Genomic DNA, 18,919 nt, shown 5'->3' on the forward strand with positions numbered 1-18,919 from the left:
AAAAAAACCCCAAAAAAAACAAAAAAAAAACCAAACAAACAAAACAAAACAAAACAAAACAAAACAAAACTTCCAACAAACATGTAGTTGTATTCTATCGCTTTATCGGAAAAATCAGTTTTCAAGACAGAACAATATATATGAACAATAAATAAGTGCAAATGAAAAGAATTTAATTATATTAATACAATAAAAAAAATTGTAAATACAAGCCACTAGTTTCAAAAAGTATTGAACTTTGCGGGGAAGTTGCGTCAAGTTCAAAATGAAATATAGTTACCGAAAATTAATTTGTAGACATTATAAAAATCCATCTGCTAGTCTATGGTACAAATATAATTGATACGTGACCTATGTAGCTATAGTGGAGCCGATGGCAAATAAGGGGGAAGATTTTGTACACCAGTCTTCGTGCAAATTTGTGCAAAATGAACATAATTATGATAGTCTGAAGACCCACTTGTTAAAACATAGACCGCGTGCTCGCCCCTTTTAAATTCGGCATGGATACCGCTGTATGATTAACTTACTGATTAAGAAGCAATGTCTTTGATAAAAATATTCTGTAAAAAATCTGTTTGGTATGAAAAGCATTGTTTTATAAATCAGGTTTTTAACACGGAATTAAAAGTTATCCGTTATTGTTTTTTAATTTATTATCGCCATCACTGTAAATTGATATTCAACATCATAAAAAAATCTTAACTGTAATGTTTTTAATCCACGATTGATAAAACAATTGAATTCTTAGCTGTTCAATACGATTCCCACACCATCATTGATCTTGTCGATAAATATTTACGTACAAGAGGTTATTTTTATTTGGTATAATAACTTTGTGCGTGGTATATCGAAAACCCCGCATCATTATGATAATTTAGCAGACAGCACAAATATAGAAAGAAATTTGCTAAAGAACAGACTTATCACGCAAACCAAAAAGTTGACATCGGTGTAAGCAAAACCCTGGGTTAATGTTTAATTCATAGTGCATCATTTATTTGGTTGTTAGTGTGTAGATTTTCTTTGTAGGTCTATTTTTTAGGGCGTCCAGCCGGCTTGTCATTTTTTTTTGAATTAATGACTCGGAACTGATCATTGAATTCATCTTTCTGCGCTTTAATTTTTATTTTTATTTAAAATGTCCAGGCTATCCATTGCATTTTACAGGATAGATTTGTGTGTTTTGTTGCCAAAGTCCTGTTGTTTAATTGGTAATGAAGGTGTCTAGGCTTTATGCCTTTATTCTGAACTTAATTAATTAGCTGGGTTAGAGTTTTAACTCTGAGATGAGTCTAGCTAAGTTGCTGACTATATAACAAGAGGTCTTGTGTTCAATTTCCACAGCTGCCACTGGTTGACTTATCACAATAATGGCACTACATTGTATGTGTGCCAGTGTCAGTAGAGATGCTGTTAGTTGTGTAACAGGAGGGTCAGGACACTGTGCATCACTGTTCCCTAAATGAGTCTTGATGGTGTAGGGAGTGAAGTAGTCCTGATAGCCAAGAACTAACTAGTGCCATGCAAAACCATCTGTCAATAATCATTAGTTATCAGGACAAAGATTCATTCCACTACCTTGGACTGAGCACTGGCAAATGAGACCACTTAAAATGTTCAGATACGTAATATTTTAAACAGTGTTAACAGTGCTTGATCTTGCCAAAAAGAACTTAGGCACATTAAACCCATACCCAAAGGGTGAGTGGAGCTATATTTGCACCCACTGGTCAATTAAATTTGTACGCTCTACAGAACGTTACTTTGAATTGAGTATTTTATACTTGTGTACTAATAATTCATTATAGGTAACACCAATATTACCATCTGATTCAAAAATGTTAAATAGTCAAAAGGAAAGTCCTTGTCAAAAATGGTATTATCAAGAAGAAACCAGAAAGTTGCAAACCATCTCAGTAGGTATAATCTTTTCGTAAGAATGGCAAAGTCTTTAACACAATTTCCAGAAAGTTAATTAAAGATCTACAGAATTACCACAATATAATTTGATTTAAAAATTTCAATCTTTTGCAGTTTTTTCACAGTGGTATTGTCCTTTTTTTTGTATACAATAATCCTTCCAAGGGAGATTATTTCAGCTTCTCCTTTGCAGTTACTTTGATTTCCCAGTGACACATGTATCTGTCACTCAAAAAGAAAACCTGCTTGGAAATCTTGAAGGCTGTAAAATGTACATTTGTTTTTTCTATTTTCCTCAGAGAAATTATAACCTAATATTTTGCTGACAATATTAATTAAGTGTCAAGTGTTAAAAAATATGTTGAATGAAAGAAATAAAAAGTTAGATACGTAATATTGAGGTATAGGCATTGCCTATTTAAGTGAGCACTGTAAGCTTCACCATACTTAAGTTTCTTTTCTACCCTCATGGGTCATGCTAGCGACATCTTTTTTTTAGTCTGGGTCTGAATAATTTGTAGTTACTGAAAATATTACAGTTCTTCACGGATAGCATTACCTTACACGTAAACTTTTAAACACCTACTTTAAAATAGAAACATACTTTGGATTTGTAGTATAAGAAAGACGACTACCTTGATCTTATAATGCCTACATTTACACTATAAGTAGGTAAATCTATTTAATTATATATATATTCATTCACCCTGTATAGTGCTCTTTTTGTCAATGGATTCATAATTTGTTTCATCTGGTAGATGTGTGCATGTTGTCTACAGATGTAATTCACAGTGGCATGCATTTGCAGGTTTATGGAAAAAGAGAAAAAGAATGCAATCATTTCCTCATTTTAGTACATAAATCCCAATCACTTTAGAAACTTATAAATATTGTCTTGGTTTCTGTTTAAGGGGAGATAACACAAACTCAAACAGAATAGTGGGAATGCTTTATTATTTCTTTTCTTTCACATTTAAAGATCCATCCTTTCTGATCTCAGTGATATAAAAGCCCCATCAGAAAATTAAGAAGGAACTCAGCATTTGACACTAACAGCCATTCTAGTAGCCCTTTGCCTACCAAATTTTAAAGAGGACTAATTGAATCCTTTGTTTGAAGAGGACGAATTGGGGTACCTAAATTATACATTATGGCTTAAAATTTTATTAGTCCTTAAGACAGAACTGCAAAAAAACTTTAGAAGACTTGTCTATCTACTTTATTTATCAAATACTCATGTGGACTACCTAGTGAGGAAAGTTAAGAGTGAAACTCTGGTCTGAACTACACAAAAACCATTATTGAAACTTATTGAAGTTGTTTACTGTGAGCTTGCTTTATGGTATGAGTTTTGCTCATCATTAAAGGCAGTGTGCTGACATGTAGAAGTTAGTTTGTTAATTGTCATTTGGTGGATCACTGTCTCATTGGAAATCTTTTCACATCTCCTATTTTTATGTTAATGCACTCCTTGAAACATTCAAGTTTCCCATTTTAGCATACATGCATCGTTTATCGTGCATTTACACATCATTTTGCGTTTGTTTAAACACACGATAGAAGCGTTTATTTAAATGCGTGGTCGGAGCGTTCATTTAAATGCACGATAGAAGTGTTCATTTAAACGCACGCTTGGAGCATTTGTTTATTTTTGTACTTTGATTATTTCATTGATACAACTTTTATTTTTATATTTTTTGCTATTATTAATTTATATACTTTTATTAATTCCATTTTTTATTTTTACTTTCGTCATTTTTTGTTAATATTCTTATTTTTCATCGTTTGTCTATCGTGCGTTTATACGCATGCTGTGAGTGTTTGTCTATCGTGCATTTAAACGCATGATAGAAGCGTTTGTTTATTGTATGTTTAGTGAGCGTTTAGCGTGCGTTTAGGTATCATGCATGCAGGAAACCTAAACATCTATAGGAGTGTAAAACACTGTATTCAATTACTTATTTTGATTTACAGATAGCTTTGTAACATGACGATATTATGATATGGCAGAGTTTGGTTGGGGCCTGTCTGAGGAACTAAAAAAGAAAGCTAAAACAGAACTGAATGAAGATCCAGAACAGATAAAAGATTCCTTGTTGGGTGTCAGAGAACAGATAATTACAAGGCCAGATATAAGTAATTATTAGGCCAAAAAATAATTACTGTAACTTTTTTCATGGATGATTACTTTGCTGTTTCAGGAAGTCAGTTTTTCTTTCCTCGATTGTCTACCCTGGATTTGACTTTTTATGAGCAACTCGGCAGATGTTTCTAGAAAGGCAGAGGACACTTACCCTACCGGTGCACTTGGTCTAAGCTCCCAGTTTTTAGTGGAGTCTGAGTTGCTTATTTGCTTTTGTTACTTTGTATGTATGATTTTAGTTACTTTATGTTCTTTGATGTGTATGTCTGTGTTTCCATGCCTGATCTTTGTCCCTGGATTGCATTCCTTTGATTACCGCTATAACCTTGGTACCCTGATTTCTCTTTTGATTTGATTACAATTTTCTTTTGTGACTTGTATTTTATCTAACATCTATACAGTAAGAAAGGAACTTATTTTCTGTAATTTATTTTCATGATTTTTTTCTTACTTGTGAAATCAGCAAAATTAGATAGCTTGTGAAAAAAGTTTTGTTTACAGCACTTATGTTGAGGGTTACCCTACATTCCCTCTATTTTTGTATCCATCATAATCACAGATGAAAACTGATTGCCCCAGGAAAGCAAGGGAAATAATTTATCAGAAATTATTTTCTGAAGTACCTACTTTTAATTTTTGCCAGCATAAACCCAGAACACCTGATTTTACTTTTGACTTTAAAATAGAAATCTCTTTCCAGTCTTGAAATCAGTCTGACTCAAATTAATACTACCATCTTTTTTTCTATACAACCCGGTCAAATTATCTGAATAGGAATACATGCTATTAAACCAGTTTTGGCCCTGTTATTTACCGGAAGTGAAAAAATTTGGCATATTTTATGTTAAAAAGATGGCCTAACCCAGACAAAAAAAAAAGCTAAAAGTTGTTACATTTTTCATGTGTCAAAATGACATAATAATAATAACAGTAATAATAAAATCTTTATTTCAAGAGGGTTACACAGTTAGTTTACAAGCTTATCTTCCCTGAGGCCCTCACACACAAAAACTATAACTACTAAAGAAATTAGAAATAAACAACACAAAAACAAAAGCTGATTTGACAATATCAAAACACTTTAAGTAGCACTCCAGCTAAGGATCATGCAAAATGTGATTCATGGGTAAAAAGTCTACATATTTTTATTTTTGATATTTTGTTTGAAATGTCATAGTAAACAGAAATAAACATGTGGTTTTTCATATAACTCGTGCTCTTAGGAGATAAAAATTATATAGAATACACTGTAGATTTCAAAATTAAGGGAGATAACTCTGTAAATGGTGCTTACATACAATAGAATCTACTGTATTTTCAATGTTGATTATCTCTTAAGAGCAGGCAGATTTGAATGAATAATAACACATTTCATAGTATAAACCCATAAAACAACTTAATTACAAAAATAAAAATATGTAGCCTTTTTTGGGGTGTATCACATTTTTCAGATTTTTCATGATTCTTACAAAGACAGCTACTTAAGATAATACAATATAGAACATTAAAAACAGTGTAAGCAGCAATAATTTTCTCTTTTATGATACTCTATTCAAAAGTCTTAAGGTACTTCTTTGTATTTATTTTAAATGATTTATCAGTGGCTTGATTATGTAAATGTTTGAGTAACTTATTCCACAAGACAGACCCAGAATATATGAATGAATGTCTTAAAAAATTAGTTTTGAATTTTTGGGATTATCAAGTTTCCTTGTTCAACATTTCTTAGTGAATAAGGTTTGTTTCTTGAAACATAGTTAAACTTTTATAGTATCTTTCTATGCAACTTTGCATTTATAATTTCATATGGATGTAGGAATGGCCCAAGTGACATTTTTTGTTGCAGTAATAAAAACATCGCAATAATGTACAAACAGCATTGTAACTATTGTAACTATGTAAATTTTGTGTATTTCAGCTTTCTTAAGAACAGATGACACATTCATACTCAGATTTCTACGAGCTAGAAAATTTGACTGTTTTGAAGCATTCAAATTATATGGCAGATACTTTGAATTCAGACAAGACAATCCTGATATATTCAAAAAATTTCAAGCTTCCGAATCTGGCATAAAAGATGCCTTATTAGATGGCCTTCCTGGAGTTCTTCCAAACCATGACCATTTTGGTCGAAAAATAATTGTGCTGTATTCTGCAAACTGGGATAACGGACGTTACGGGTTAGACTCAATTTACCGAGCAATATTGTTGACGTTAGAAAAGTTAATTGACGAGGACGAAGCTCAAATCAATGGATTCGTTGTTATTGTTGATTGGAGTCAGTTTACCTTTAAACAATCCATGTGGTTGAGTCCTAAAACTCTGAAGCAGATGATTGAGGGCTTACAGGTATTATAAAATTGTAAATTGAACTTTAACTTGCTGGTTTTAATAGTTAATATAAAAGAAATGATATAGGCAATGTGTTACCTGTAAGAGATTGAAGTAATAGCTTCAGAGCCTTATCGATAAGTATGCCTCTAATCTGATAAAGTTTGATGTTGCCAAAAATTGATACTCATGAAAATTTCCAATTGACAGAATCAGCAAAAACTATTGACTGTGAAAGTTAATATGATTACAGTAGTTGGCCATTTTTGCTACACGTTAGTATTTGTATACATATAGATTACCATGATAAGTACTTGATACTCTGTGAAGTAATTAGTCCCCTACGACAACTTTCACCGAAATGGACTTCAGGTTTGCAATCCATCCATCATCCATCAGTCAGTCGGGCAGATCAGTTTTCTGCACTTTTTTCATCTTGCTTGCAGATATACATTTGATATTTGGTACATTGCTTTACCATGGCAAGTTATAGATCAAGTATGAAGTTTGTTCAAGTCTGCTGATTTATGGCCCTTGGACTAATAAAAAATTCATGCCATAACTCAGTTTTTTTGCATTTGTACTCTTTTTTTAGCAGCTATACATTTGATATTTGGTACATTGCTTTGCCATACCAAATTACAGATCAAGTTAGAAATTTGTTAAAGTCTGTTGATTATTTTCCTATGTGATGGCCTTTGGACATTGAAAGTTAATGCAAAAACTCACTTTTCAGCACCTTTTTTTTTATCATTCTTCCTGATATACAATTGATATTTTGTACATTGTTTACCTTAGCAAGTTACAGATCAAGGTCAAATATTGTTCTGGTCCTTTGATTTTTTTTGCTGAGTTATGGCCCTTTGACTTAGAAAACTAATGCACACTCATTTTTCCACACTTTTTCTCTGAACAAATTATGTATGAAGTTTGCATACTGTTCTCTTCAACAGAAATTTCTTCTGGTATGGGACTTTGTATTGCCAAGCAATCTGTCAAACCAATCCGTGCAACTATTATTGTGATAAGGTCATCTGATCTGTCATTAATCTGTCAAACCAATCCATGCAACTATTATTTTGATTAGACATCTGATCTGTCATTAATATGTCAAACCAATCCATGCAACTATTATTGTGATTGGTCATATTTACTGTATGCAGTAAACTGAAACATCAAATAATTACTTTTATTTTACATTTGTTTTATTTTTAACAAAATACAATACATGGATTTAGTATCTTAGATTTAAGATGAATTTAATATGGTTTTATCTTGGGGTTCATTACAATTGAATCTCTCAGATTTACATGAACCGATCATCCGTCAATTTAGATAACAAAACTATGATCAGGTCGGTCACCAGTCTTTGGTTATTGATCCATCTGCAATCAATCAGCCAGCAGTCATCAATACGTCAAATAGTTGCGCAGATTGGTCCAGGGTCTGTACTCATTATTAACCAATTCTCAGAGAATTCTGTCTTACATTATACCAATGTGCCCTACTTTGTTTCCATAGTAAACCTGAATGATATTTTAGACCTAGTATATTATTTCACTATGAAACATACCTTAATTTGCATTTAAATTAGTATTAGCTTATTTCAGTTTGCCATAATACAGAGTCCACTTAAAACTCATATGATTAATGCAAATTGCGACATTTTTTGGAAAGGAAGTGTATAAGTTATACAATAACCAAATACAGCGCTAGTAAATGAAACTAAACTGCTAAAATACATACTAAATCATTTCTGTGGCTGAGAGTTATTTATTGTACAGTAAAAATCTTTTTTTTTTTGCTGACAGGACTGTTTCCCAGCAAGATTTGGTGCTGTACATTTTGTGAATCAGCCATGGTATATTGAAGCAATGTTCAAACTACTGAAGCCTTTCCTAAAAGAAAAGAGTAGAGACAGGGTATGTAGGAAAGAAAATTCTGTACATTTCAAAAACAGTCCATGTGAAAATCAGGCAGGTCCTATGATATGAATGGCACAGGGTAAATTTTATTCCACTGATTTTTTTGTTCCAATGTGATGTATATATTATATATATTTTGAATAGTATAAAGTTTGTTTTAAATTAACAATGGGTGGCTTGGAAAACGGTATTTAGTCATATAAAAGAGTTATCTCCCTTTTTTGATGAATTTCAATGCTTCCTATGTAATTTATTTCTTTTAGTCATAGATGTTAATCAAAAACCAATATTCAACTTTGAGAAAAGGTGCATTTATGATATGAAATATGTGAAAAATTTTTGAAAACAAAATTTGTCATGTGACACCCACTGCCTGGTTTTTGCTCGGTCATCATCTTAAGTGTGGTTGGGTTTATGAAATTTTTAGATTTCTGCAAGAAAGTTGCATATGAGGTGTATGAAAATCAACTTTTCTACAATCAATTTCTGCTTTTTAAATTAATCAAATCCTTCCTTCATACCAGTTTTCTACTTCCATAGGGAAGAGGGCAATATGTGTAACTTTCCCTTACCAAAATTTCTGTTGCCATACCTTAAATTTTAGTGGCCAATATATATAGTTTTTTACAATCAGAGTAGAAATGTTAGTAGGCCACACCTAATTTTAGGGATCATTGACAAGTAGGACTCTGCTAATTGCAAACTCTGGTGACAGGAAACAGGAATCCTAAAATACTGTACATTTTAGATTATCTTTTTTAGATAAAAAAAAAAATAAAGAAATTTACCCCTTGCAAAAAAGTGTATATGGGTGTATAGGAAACACCTTGCTGTCTGTCTGTCCATCCATCTGTTCATTTGTCTGCATATCTTGTCACTGTCAAATTACTTTAATTTGTGGATATCAATTTTTGTGGATTAAGGAGGAAACACAAGTTTGTGGATTCTTGAATTCATCATATTGAAGTTTTCAGTATACACATCAATGGGCCAATTTTTTTGGGTAGGTAGGGTAAGGGAAAAGAAACTTAATTTCAATTTTGGCCTTATTGATATGTCAATGGGCAGTGGTTAGTGAGGCACAATAAGAATGGTTAGTGGGAGGCAAAAGGGAGAAAAAAGCTCTTAAGAGAAAGTTCCATAATTACATGTATCTTAAATTATTTTTTTTCTCAAATCATTTTTCCACTATATTTTAACCAATCAGATTTGAGGAAAAGGGATTTCATTTTTCAATGAAATTAAAATGATCGATCGAGTCTGTAGAATAATGTTGCATAGAGAACAAATGAAACAAATGCATTATATTCTGTTGAAACATCGTGTTACCATGACTTCAAATATTCTTTATTTTCTAGATCTACATGCATGGCATCAACCTAGGGACCTTACATAACTACATTCATAAAGAAGTGTTACCTGCTGAGTTAGGAGGTACTCTACCTCCATATAACAACCTACTTTGGGCCAAGGAACTCATTGGGGATGAAAGCTTTAGTTTTGGTGATAAACAGATATATTGGCCAGACTATTGCTTCTCTGTCAAGTAAGATTTTTTAGAATACCCCACTTATACTGAAATTACCTTTATTTCATGTGTTGGTTTGTTTGTAAGGATTTATACACCCAGTCAACCAGAGGGTTGTATTCTAATACACCTTGTTTGTCTGTGTATCAGTTTTTTTTTTTGGCTATGATCTCAGCTCCTGATGGATGGATTGATTCCAAATTTGGTTTTTGGCTTCGTATTGATTGGACATACTTTATAAATGATCTTTACACAGGCAAGTATTTTTCACATGAAATTCATGTTAATTCACATGAACTTCACATGAAATTAACATGATTTTCACATGAAATTTTCTCTTAACAGTGCCCATGATATTTTCTTAATTCAACATCATTGTAAACTTATATATTCAGAACTAGATCAGAGTCCCTTCCTACCGAGCTCTTTGCCAAGGCTGAACTAGAAGATGAGGATGATGATGAACAGGGGAGTGAAACAGAAGAAATCATCAAACATAAACCTAAACTGACTAGTAGTAAATCTTTTGGGAGCAACACAAGAGCACACCTGGATGAAGAATTCTTCCTTATAGAGTGAGAGAGAGACAAAAAGCAGGGAAGTGAAATGTTCAGTTACCAATGTGTTGTTGGGAGGTTGATTTTAAGTTGTGGCATAATCATAAAATAGAAATTTTCATTTCATTGGATGATAGTGTACATTAATTTACTGTGAAGTTGGTAACTTTGAAAGAATGCCATGTTTTACTATTTTTGCTCCAAGGGAGGGTTTTAGATTGTAACTGCAAATTATTATCCCAAAAGTTACCTGCCTTGCAGGACATGGTAAAATGAAGTCATTGTGGCATCACATTGAAGTAACCTCATATAAAAAGCATTCATAGAGTACCTGTTTATTACATTACAAGCTTTTATGTTTTGGTGATAATAATTTTTTTAAGGCATAACTAAACTGAACTTTTGGTGTAAAACTGCTAGGAACAACAATGTATTAGTTAATACCTGTATAATTTTACTGTCAGCTTTTTAATACCTTGATGAAATTTGACAAGAATCCCCCCACTACAACTCCATATTTCTATGGGGTTCATTGGGGTTTTACACTAACTTTTCTCACAAAGTATTCCATAGGATTTTTGTGGTCCTGACTTTAGAACAAATAAAATTTAATTTAGGTAGCCCAAAGGACTAATTAAACTTTCAAGGTCTACTGGACCTCTTTAACTGTTAAATCCCAGTCATATGTCAAAATATAGCTTCCATCTGTGCTTGATTTGTTATTTGTATATAATATAATATTTCACCAAGGAGTCATTCTGAAGTAGGCAAGAAGAAATTCATATCATTTGCCCAAAATTGTTCCTGCTGGAGTATTGTATTAAAGCTTAATTGACAATGTTTTCGAAATGGAAGTCACTAAAAGATTACTGTGAAAGTACTATGGTTTGTGAGATACCAATTTTGTTTGCTTTTCTTGGGTTCAGTAAACCAAGAAATTTAATTCCTAACAAAAAGAAAATTTCCCCTTCGTTTGTTTGATACAGTGGTCAAATCCATGATTAAAGAATCCACTAACTGATAATTTTTTCCTAAACCACAAAAATTGGTACCCACAATTATGAGAACTTTAACACTAACACATATTTACAACTAGATTGTACTGAAGTTATATTCTGTTAAGGAGAAAAGGAAAAAAAAAACCTTTCCTGCCAAAATTCTGCCTTCCTCTTCATTTTCCATGCTCAATGGTATAAGAACCAATAAAATAACCTTAAAAGGCCGTATAAGAATTGTATATTCCAACCTAATTATCTGGACTGGGTTTCATAAAATAAACTTTAGAATTTCCTCAAGTCCTATGCTTTTCCACAAATCTTCAATTTCAAGTAATCTGATTGGTTGAAATTTGAGTTGAGAAAGGAATTAATGAAAATCTCAATTTGAGATTGTTAAGAAAATGGAAATAACTAATAAGTTGAAATTTGAGTTAAGGAAGGATTTTAGGAAAATTTCATTTTGAATTTTTTTTTTATAAAACTGGACCTAGTTTTCATAAGTTAAAGTAAATTTAGCTTGTCAGCTGTACACAATATTAGTTTACGCAAGTTTCATTATATGAAATATTAAGATTTAGACCATTTTGTAAGGTGTTTCAGGCTTGGTCATTTTTTTCAATATTCATTTTTTAAAGAGAATGTTAAACATTGAATATTTGTAGACAGGTTTCATTATTTATATTTTCACTCATTATGCAAAACAGTTGTGTATAGTTGCTCCATCTGCTACAGGTAAGGTTGTGTTAAATGCATTTAGCAAGCATTTTAATTCACTTTTTTTTGTCCAATCAAAGATGATATTACCACAGGCCCATTTTGTCTTCTCATTGTACATGAGTTGTCTCCCATTTTCAAGACTTACCTTTCTGTACAGGGGATGTGTCTGATTTCCAGTGTTTAATTTTTTTTTTATTAAATACTGTAATAAATTGAAAAAAAAAATCTGAATACCAATCTCACAGGGAAATTGACAAGTCTATAAGTTCTCAATTACAAAGGCCATAAAAATGAGTTCTATCTTTGCTATCAAATGTTTATCTTTCATTGCAGACAGGGAATTTTATATTATATGTACAAACAGATTTCTCTATTTTTCATCATAACCTTTGTATAAATTCCCAAGTGTTTTTTTAAATTACGCTGGCTGGGAAGACTGATTACTCTGCATAAAATATATAAACTATGATTACATATTGTATGCCACAAGTAGGGAATACTCTGGGTTGGGTATGGGTTTGGGAAGCTATTCCTCACCTCTTTTAAGAGAAACCTCAATTTTCTTGGAATTCATGCAAACATTTGTCTGCAATCACATTGCTAAATTCATAGTTAATATATAGGTCAGACAATGGTTTATCCATGAGAAGGGGGTTTAAAACCTTCATTTGTTGGAAAATATTGTTATTCGAAATTTGGGCAAAAATTAGCAACTATAGGCCTTTAGTTGCTCTAAGACTGTACCTGTCATGGGTAATAATGAAGCAAGACATTTGTGTATTCCTAAATTACTGCATTTTTTTTATTACTGCAAAAACTCATGGGTTGTAATGACAGTATTAGACATGTGTTACAGAATTATTAACTTTAACTCGACTTACTCCATATTACAGTTAGGTTAACATTGAATATTTCAATCATAAAATGTTTACAATAAATTAAGCTGGTAGACCTAGGGTAAGGGACACAACTCTTACAAATTATTGGAATGTTTGTATTCAGCATTTTACATCAATCTCATTTAAGCATCAACGTAACTTGGACTGATTTCATTGTGTTTCAAATGAAAGTTTGATAGGCTTTGGTGAAATTGAATATGATACAAACATATCACTGATTTCAAGAGTTGTGTCCCTTAAACTAGGTGTGACTCCTTAAATATTTTCAATTTGTTTTTGTACTGAGCATAGACTGATTCTTTGTGCAACTGTTGTCTTGGATGAAGTAACCACTCTTTATTATAAATGTATGTTTTTCCTTTTGGAATTGTTGAGGTATTTATGTGCAATAGTCACATTTCTTTTAGTGTTTTTATTGGTTTTAAATGTTTTATTTTTTTTAATAGTTTAAGTGCAATATACTTACTTATATTTTTGAATCTCAGACATTTTTTGCCATGTTTTTTATTTGATATTGTTTTTTTTTTTCTTTACAGATCCTTCATGATACGTAGAAAAACCGAATTGTGGTTATACGTATCTAATTTAGTAGTGAGAATTTTTACAATAGGGAAGTAAATATGAAATGTAATGCTTTTAGCATAAATGAAATATTGTTATCCTGGAAAGATGCAATATTAAACACTGTCATTTGATGAATTTTGTAAAGCTTTCAGAAAATAAATATGATTAAGACCTCAATAGACAGATTCTTTACCATTCACAACTAAAGGCAAAAAAGAATTATAGAATTTTGTAATTTTCTGTCATGACAGAAATGGTGGAAATTTGCTTGGTCATTTTATATGGTAACTGAACTATTACTTTTCTCTTGGGACAGAATCATAGTAATATCCTCATTGTTTACTGCTGTGTCAACCTCTGCTTTCAATTATTGTTGACTGGTGCTTTTGCTGATCTTTCACAAAATCCATCTACATGCATATCATTTGTAAGCCATTTTCATCTGAACTCTTTAATGAAGAGTTGTCCAACCTTAAGGAGGTAGACCTAGTGTCAGGAACATAACTCTTCAAATCAGTGATATGTTTGTATCATATTCAATTTCACCAAAGCCTTTCAAGCTTTTCCTTGAAACAGAATGAAATCAGTCCAAGTTACTTTGATACTTACATCAAATTGTTGTAGAATTGTAAATACAAATGCTCCAATGATTTGTAAGAGTTGTGTCCCTAACCCTAGGTCTATTTCCTTAATAAAGTATAATAAACAGTGAAACCTGTCTGAACCATACCTTGTTTGGATTTAAATAATGGTTTGATTGGACAGGTGTTTGGTTTACCAAGGTTCAAGATACGCAAACATCAAACTTAAATTTAAGTTGTTCACTTTTCACCGTAGAATCCTTATTCTCCTCCCATGTAACTCCAACGAAGTAAAACTATAAAATTGCTTCATTTGAATTCTTTTTAGTTATTTTTTTTGTATTTAATTTAAATGCTATTAAATTTAAGAATAATTAAATTTGGTATGAAGAAAGAAGGAGTAAACTTTAGACAATTTTTGAAATGGTGACTCCACTGTGTAGTGTGGAGATACTGTGACTGCACTCACATTCTCCACTGTGGAGAGTGGAGACACTGTAACTTCATTCACATTCTTTACCGTGTAGAGTGGAGAAATTAAAATTTGTGTTGTCAGTAGTGTACATATAAATTCGTATAGTGGGACTTCGAAAAGTGACAGGTTAAGACAGGTTTCAGATTTTCTGGGTTCTGTTTAGACAGGTTTTTGCACTTTTATGGTTCCGTTTAGACAGGTTTCATTGTACATAACCTGATATCACTTGACATATGAACACAGCTAAATATACATAGTCTTATATGCATCATTGAAATCACTTGTGCCAGTTAGCGTGAGTTGTATTTTAACAATTTTCCTGTTTTTCAATCTATTTAAACATGATCAAAATGTCATTTTTCATCTGCATAAATGGTTACATTATGTTAACTTACAGGCGCGTAGCTGCTGTTAGGCAAAAAAGCTTTTGCCTGCACTTAATTTTGTCAATTTTTTTTTTTTTTTTTTGAGATAAAATACATCCAGGAGGGGCATAAATGATGCTCTAAAACGCAATCTCCACCCTGGACCTACTGGGGGCCTTAAGCGGCCCCCAGACCCCTGCCATAATTTTGCCTACACTTCAATTTGGCCTCAGTTACGCGCCTGACTTACAAGCACAAAATTAAGATTTGAAGGGGTTGTTGTTTTGGCCTGTTCAAATACTTTTTTTTAATTTCTGCATTTTTTCAAATGATAATAATCCAGGTTTGTTTTATCCATGTACATTTCATATTTTTAATCGCTGAAGAAAATGGCGTTAAACTAACAACTCCTACTGCCAATTTTTATTTTCCCACCGACTTTGCTCCTTTGCACTTACATTTGTATGCATAACAAACAAACATCTTCTTGTTAGCCCTTTGAACAGTTCGTGTGGGAGATTGTCTACCTTTGACTCGGTCTTGTGTGGGAGATTTTAAAGTAAAAGCAAATTTTTGATACAAAAATTCAATTATTCTTTAATTTTCACAGAAAACAGTAATTTCAACTAGAAGCAACCCACAAATCTTACATTTGTATGCAGGAGATTCTAAATTTTTCATTGATTTTGTAGGAGATTTTAAATTTTTCAATGATTTAGTGAGAGTCCCCCAGAATTTGGGAAGGATAACAGGTATACAAATAACCCAGTTAAACATAGAACTAGACATACTGAATGGCCACTTTGCGTATTTATAACGTACTTAAACTTGTGTCATTGATCATTAATAAATATAGTGAAATGATTCCAAACTGAAACCCTCTTAAACTGAACCCATTTAGGTGTTTGGTTTACCCAAGTTCGAAATACATTAAAACTGATATGAAGAGGGTTTGGTTTAGACAGGTATCATTGTATCAGTGAAATTAACCTGTCAGTTATCTCTTTGTCAATCATATTAAAATCAGACCTATGAAATGTTCCATTCAGTCACTAGATGTAGTGACTTAATGGAACAATTGATTGGCCTGATTTTAATTGGATTGTCTCTTTGTTAAATGTATAGGAATTAAACAGGCAAATGTGCCACACATGGAGATCATATGGTTTGTACCATATGTTTATCATATAAATCAAGCACCATATGATAATCATATGATTCACTTTACATATGATAGTCACATGGTTATCATATGATATGTTTTTTCACAAATATATGACTATCATATGTTAGATACCATATGAATTTTCATATGGTTACCATATGATTATCATGTGAATCGAGCATCATATGATTATCATATGTGGCACATTTGGCTGTGTAATACTGAGAGTAAAATCTAATTTGGGTACAGTATATAAAGGTATTTGTTAGCAAAATGTACATTTGTTTTGTTTTGTGCAATATATTGATCTGATTTGTGCCAAAGATATTTTATATTGTATTCTGATTTTGATGAAGGTAGTGTATTTATACCTATTTATTGCCATTTATGTGTATCATTTAACTTAAATTATATTTCTGTATCTTATTTTTTTCTCTGGCATGCAAAATAAGATGATAGTCAAAAAGGAAACAAATAACATTATGAGGATCTGCCATATTAAATTATATCCTCAACTGCATTGCGATCACCTTGTCTGTCCATCTATTTGTCCTTTACACTATTCTGTAACAGTTTTCTCAGCTTTTATTGAGAGAATGCACAGAAAGTTGGTACATTGCTTTTGCACCTTGACTTATCTCCTCTTTCATGGTTCCTCAATTTCCTACTCCCAGTTTACGACAGTGTAATGGAATGGACCATTTTCAAATAGATTTACAAGCTGCTAGTGGAGGGAACGATATTTGGTAAATTACTTTTGTATGATGATTCGCAATGTGTTTCTCCTTTAAAGAATCATCTCATTATCTACATTCTGTTTACTGAATATCGTAAATTGACAAAATTGTTGAGTTGGGATATTCTTTGAATGACATGAAGTTATTTAAAGAAGGTTTCAAGCGTACTTTTTAAAATCTTTTTTATGACAATATTTGCATCAATATCCACTTATGTTGTTGTTTACACTAAGAATCAAACTTTTATAATAACCACTTCTTCTTTTATAATTATTTTTTTCTTGACAATTTAAAGAACTGTTTTATGCTTTTTGTTTGTATTATTTACATTTGTTAGATTTTAGTTTTAATGTGCTGTTAATTCTGCATTAAATAAAATGAATAATTATCAAGTATTTGTGAACTTACTTTTAATTTCTTGATCATGGCTTGAGTAAAAGTGAGTGGATCTCTGAAGTTTTCCCACCGGGTACCATAACAATAGCTTGGTGATTTAGGAAGAGATTTTTACCTGGACCAGGAAGTGGGCATTACAGTCATTTTCTTAAATTGTGTACAAATCAAATCTCTTCGTTCTTGACCAACTTCAATTGTTTGTTGTTGAAATTTTTGGGTCTTTGATATTGCTAATCTTGAAAATAAATTCGAAATTTGATTTGGTTACTGTTGTAGCATTGGTCCGAATAGAGCGAGAAAAGGATTAAGCATTCAACTGTTTGACCTAAGCAAAAACAAAATCCTGTGGTGCAATACACAAAATGTAACCACGTATTATATATTTTGTCGATTCCGGTCTCGTTCTTATATCCTGACGGGTCTACAGTTAGGTCGTATTATTAGAAAAATTAAGTTTTTTGTTCCCCTACCTGCTTTAGCCGAAGGGGACTTTAGATTTGTACTCCGTTACCGAAATTTAATTTTTCCGCACTTTTTTCTAAATGCTTGAAGATATTGAACTAATTTTTAGAATGTTTGTCATCCTTGGTGAGTTACAGATCAAGTTTAGGTTTCATTCCGCTTCTCTGATTTTTGTTTGAGTTATGGCACTTGAATTTTTCCGCACTTTTTTTGGCTTTTGATCCTTCACGATCAAAATACCTTATGTCGCCGGTCTATCACTGGAACTTCTCTACTATTTCTGAACAATACACAAAAATAGTCCAAATGTAATTCCTTTTATATCATTCAATACCTCTTTTATAGCAAGTAAATATGTTTCTTGCAACTTATCTGCATAATGATATACTTTTATTACTATAAAATTTAGCTCTAGTCTTAATATCAGCTTAAGATTTGAGGGACTCCTTTTTTCCTTGAAAGATATTTAATAGAAAATGTAATAAATTTACATTTAGGAAAATTATTTCTTTCAGTTGTGTTTGGAAGGATAAATTGTGTTAAATAATTTCATTTTAAGGTGGTAGACCTAGGGTAAGGGACACAATTCTTACAAATCATTGGAACGTTTATATTCAGCATTTTACATCAATCTCATGTAAGCATCAAAGTAACTTGGACTGATTTCCTTCTGTTTCAAAGGAAAGCTTGATAGGCTTTGGTGAAATTAAATATGGTTCAAACATATCACTGATTTCAAGAGTTATGTCCCTTACCCTAGGTCTACCTCGTTAACACACTTATAATTCATATCTTGTGTGAAGGAAATTATTTTCTTAAGCTGATATTTGTTTTATTTAAGAGAAATTGTTATGTAGGAGAAATACTTTGTTAAGGCGTAATCAAGGGAACCAAGGTTATAGCGGTAATCAAAAGAATGTAATCCAGGAACAAAGACCAGACATGGAAAACAGACATATACAACAAAGAACATACAGTAACTAAAATCATACATACAAAGTAACAAAAGCAAATGAGCAACTCGGACTCCACTAAAAACTGGGAGCATGGACCAGGTGCACCGGTAGGGTAAGCTTCCTCTGCTTTTCTAGAAACATCCGCCGAGTTGCTCATAAAATGTCAAGTCCGGGGTAGACAAACGAGGAAAGGAAAA

At 32.1% G+C, this 18,919-nt stretch overlaps 1 protein-coding gene across 2 annotated transcripts; it reads left to right on the forward strand.

The window, feature by feature from the left end:
- Positions 1–869: 869 nt before the first annotated feature.
- Positions 870–17,303, forward strand: LOC148597937 (clavesin-2-like). Of its 2 annotated transcripts, none has more exons than XM_088561425.1 (6): positions 870–952; positions 3,898–4,059; positions 5,985–6,415; positions 8,209–8,319; positions 9,681–9,868; positions 10,246–17,303. In XM_088561425.1, exons 2-6 carry the CDS (start codon positions 3,927–3,929, stop codon positions 10,427–10,429), a joined length of 1,047 nt encoding a protein of 348 aa, XP_088417551.1. In that variant the 5' UTR covers positions 870–952; positions 3,898–3,926; the 3' UTR covers positions 10,430–17,303. The 2 variants fall into 2 exon arrangements, with proteins under 2 accessions (XP_088417551.1, XP_088417550.1); XM_088561424.1 differs by having other exon boundaries at positions 871–970.
- The last annotated feature ends 1,616 nt before the right edge of the window (positions 17,304–18,919 follow it).

This window comes from Perna viridis, chromosome 14, assembly GCF_037379345.1.
Source record: "Perna viridis isolate PV_CMFRI_1.1 ecotype Kerala chromosome 14, ASM3737934v1, whole genome shotgun sequence".
NCBI classification, from domain to species: Eukaryota; Metazoa; Mollusca; class Bivalvia; order Mytilida; family Mytilidae; genus Perna; species Perna viridis.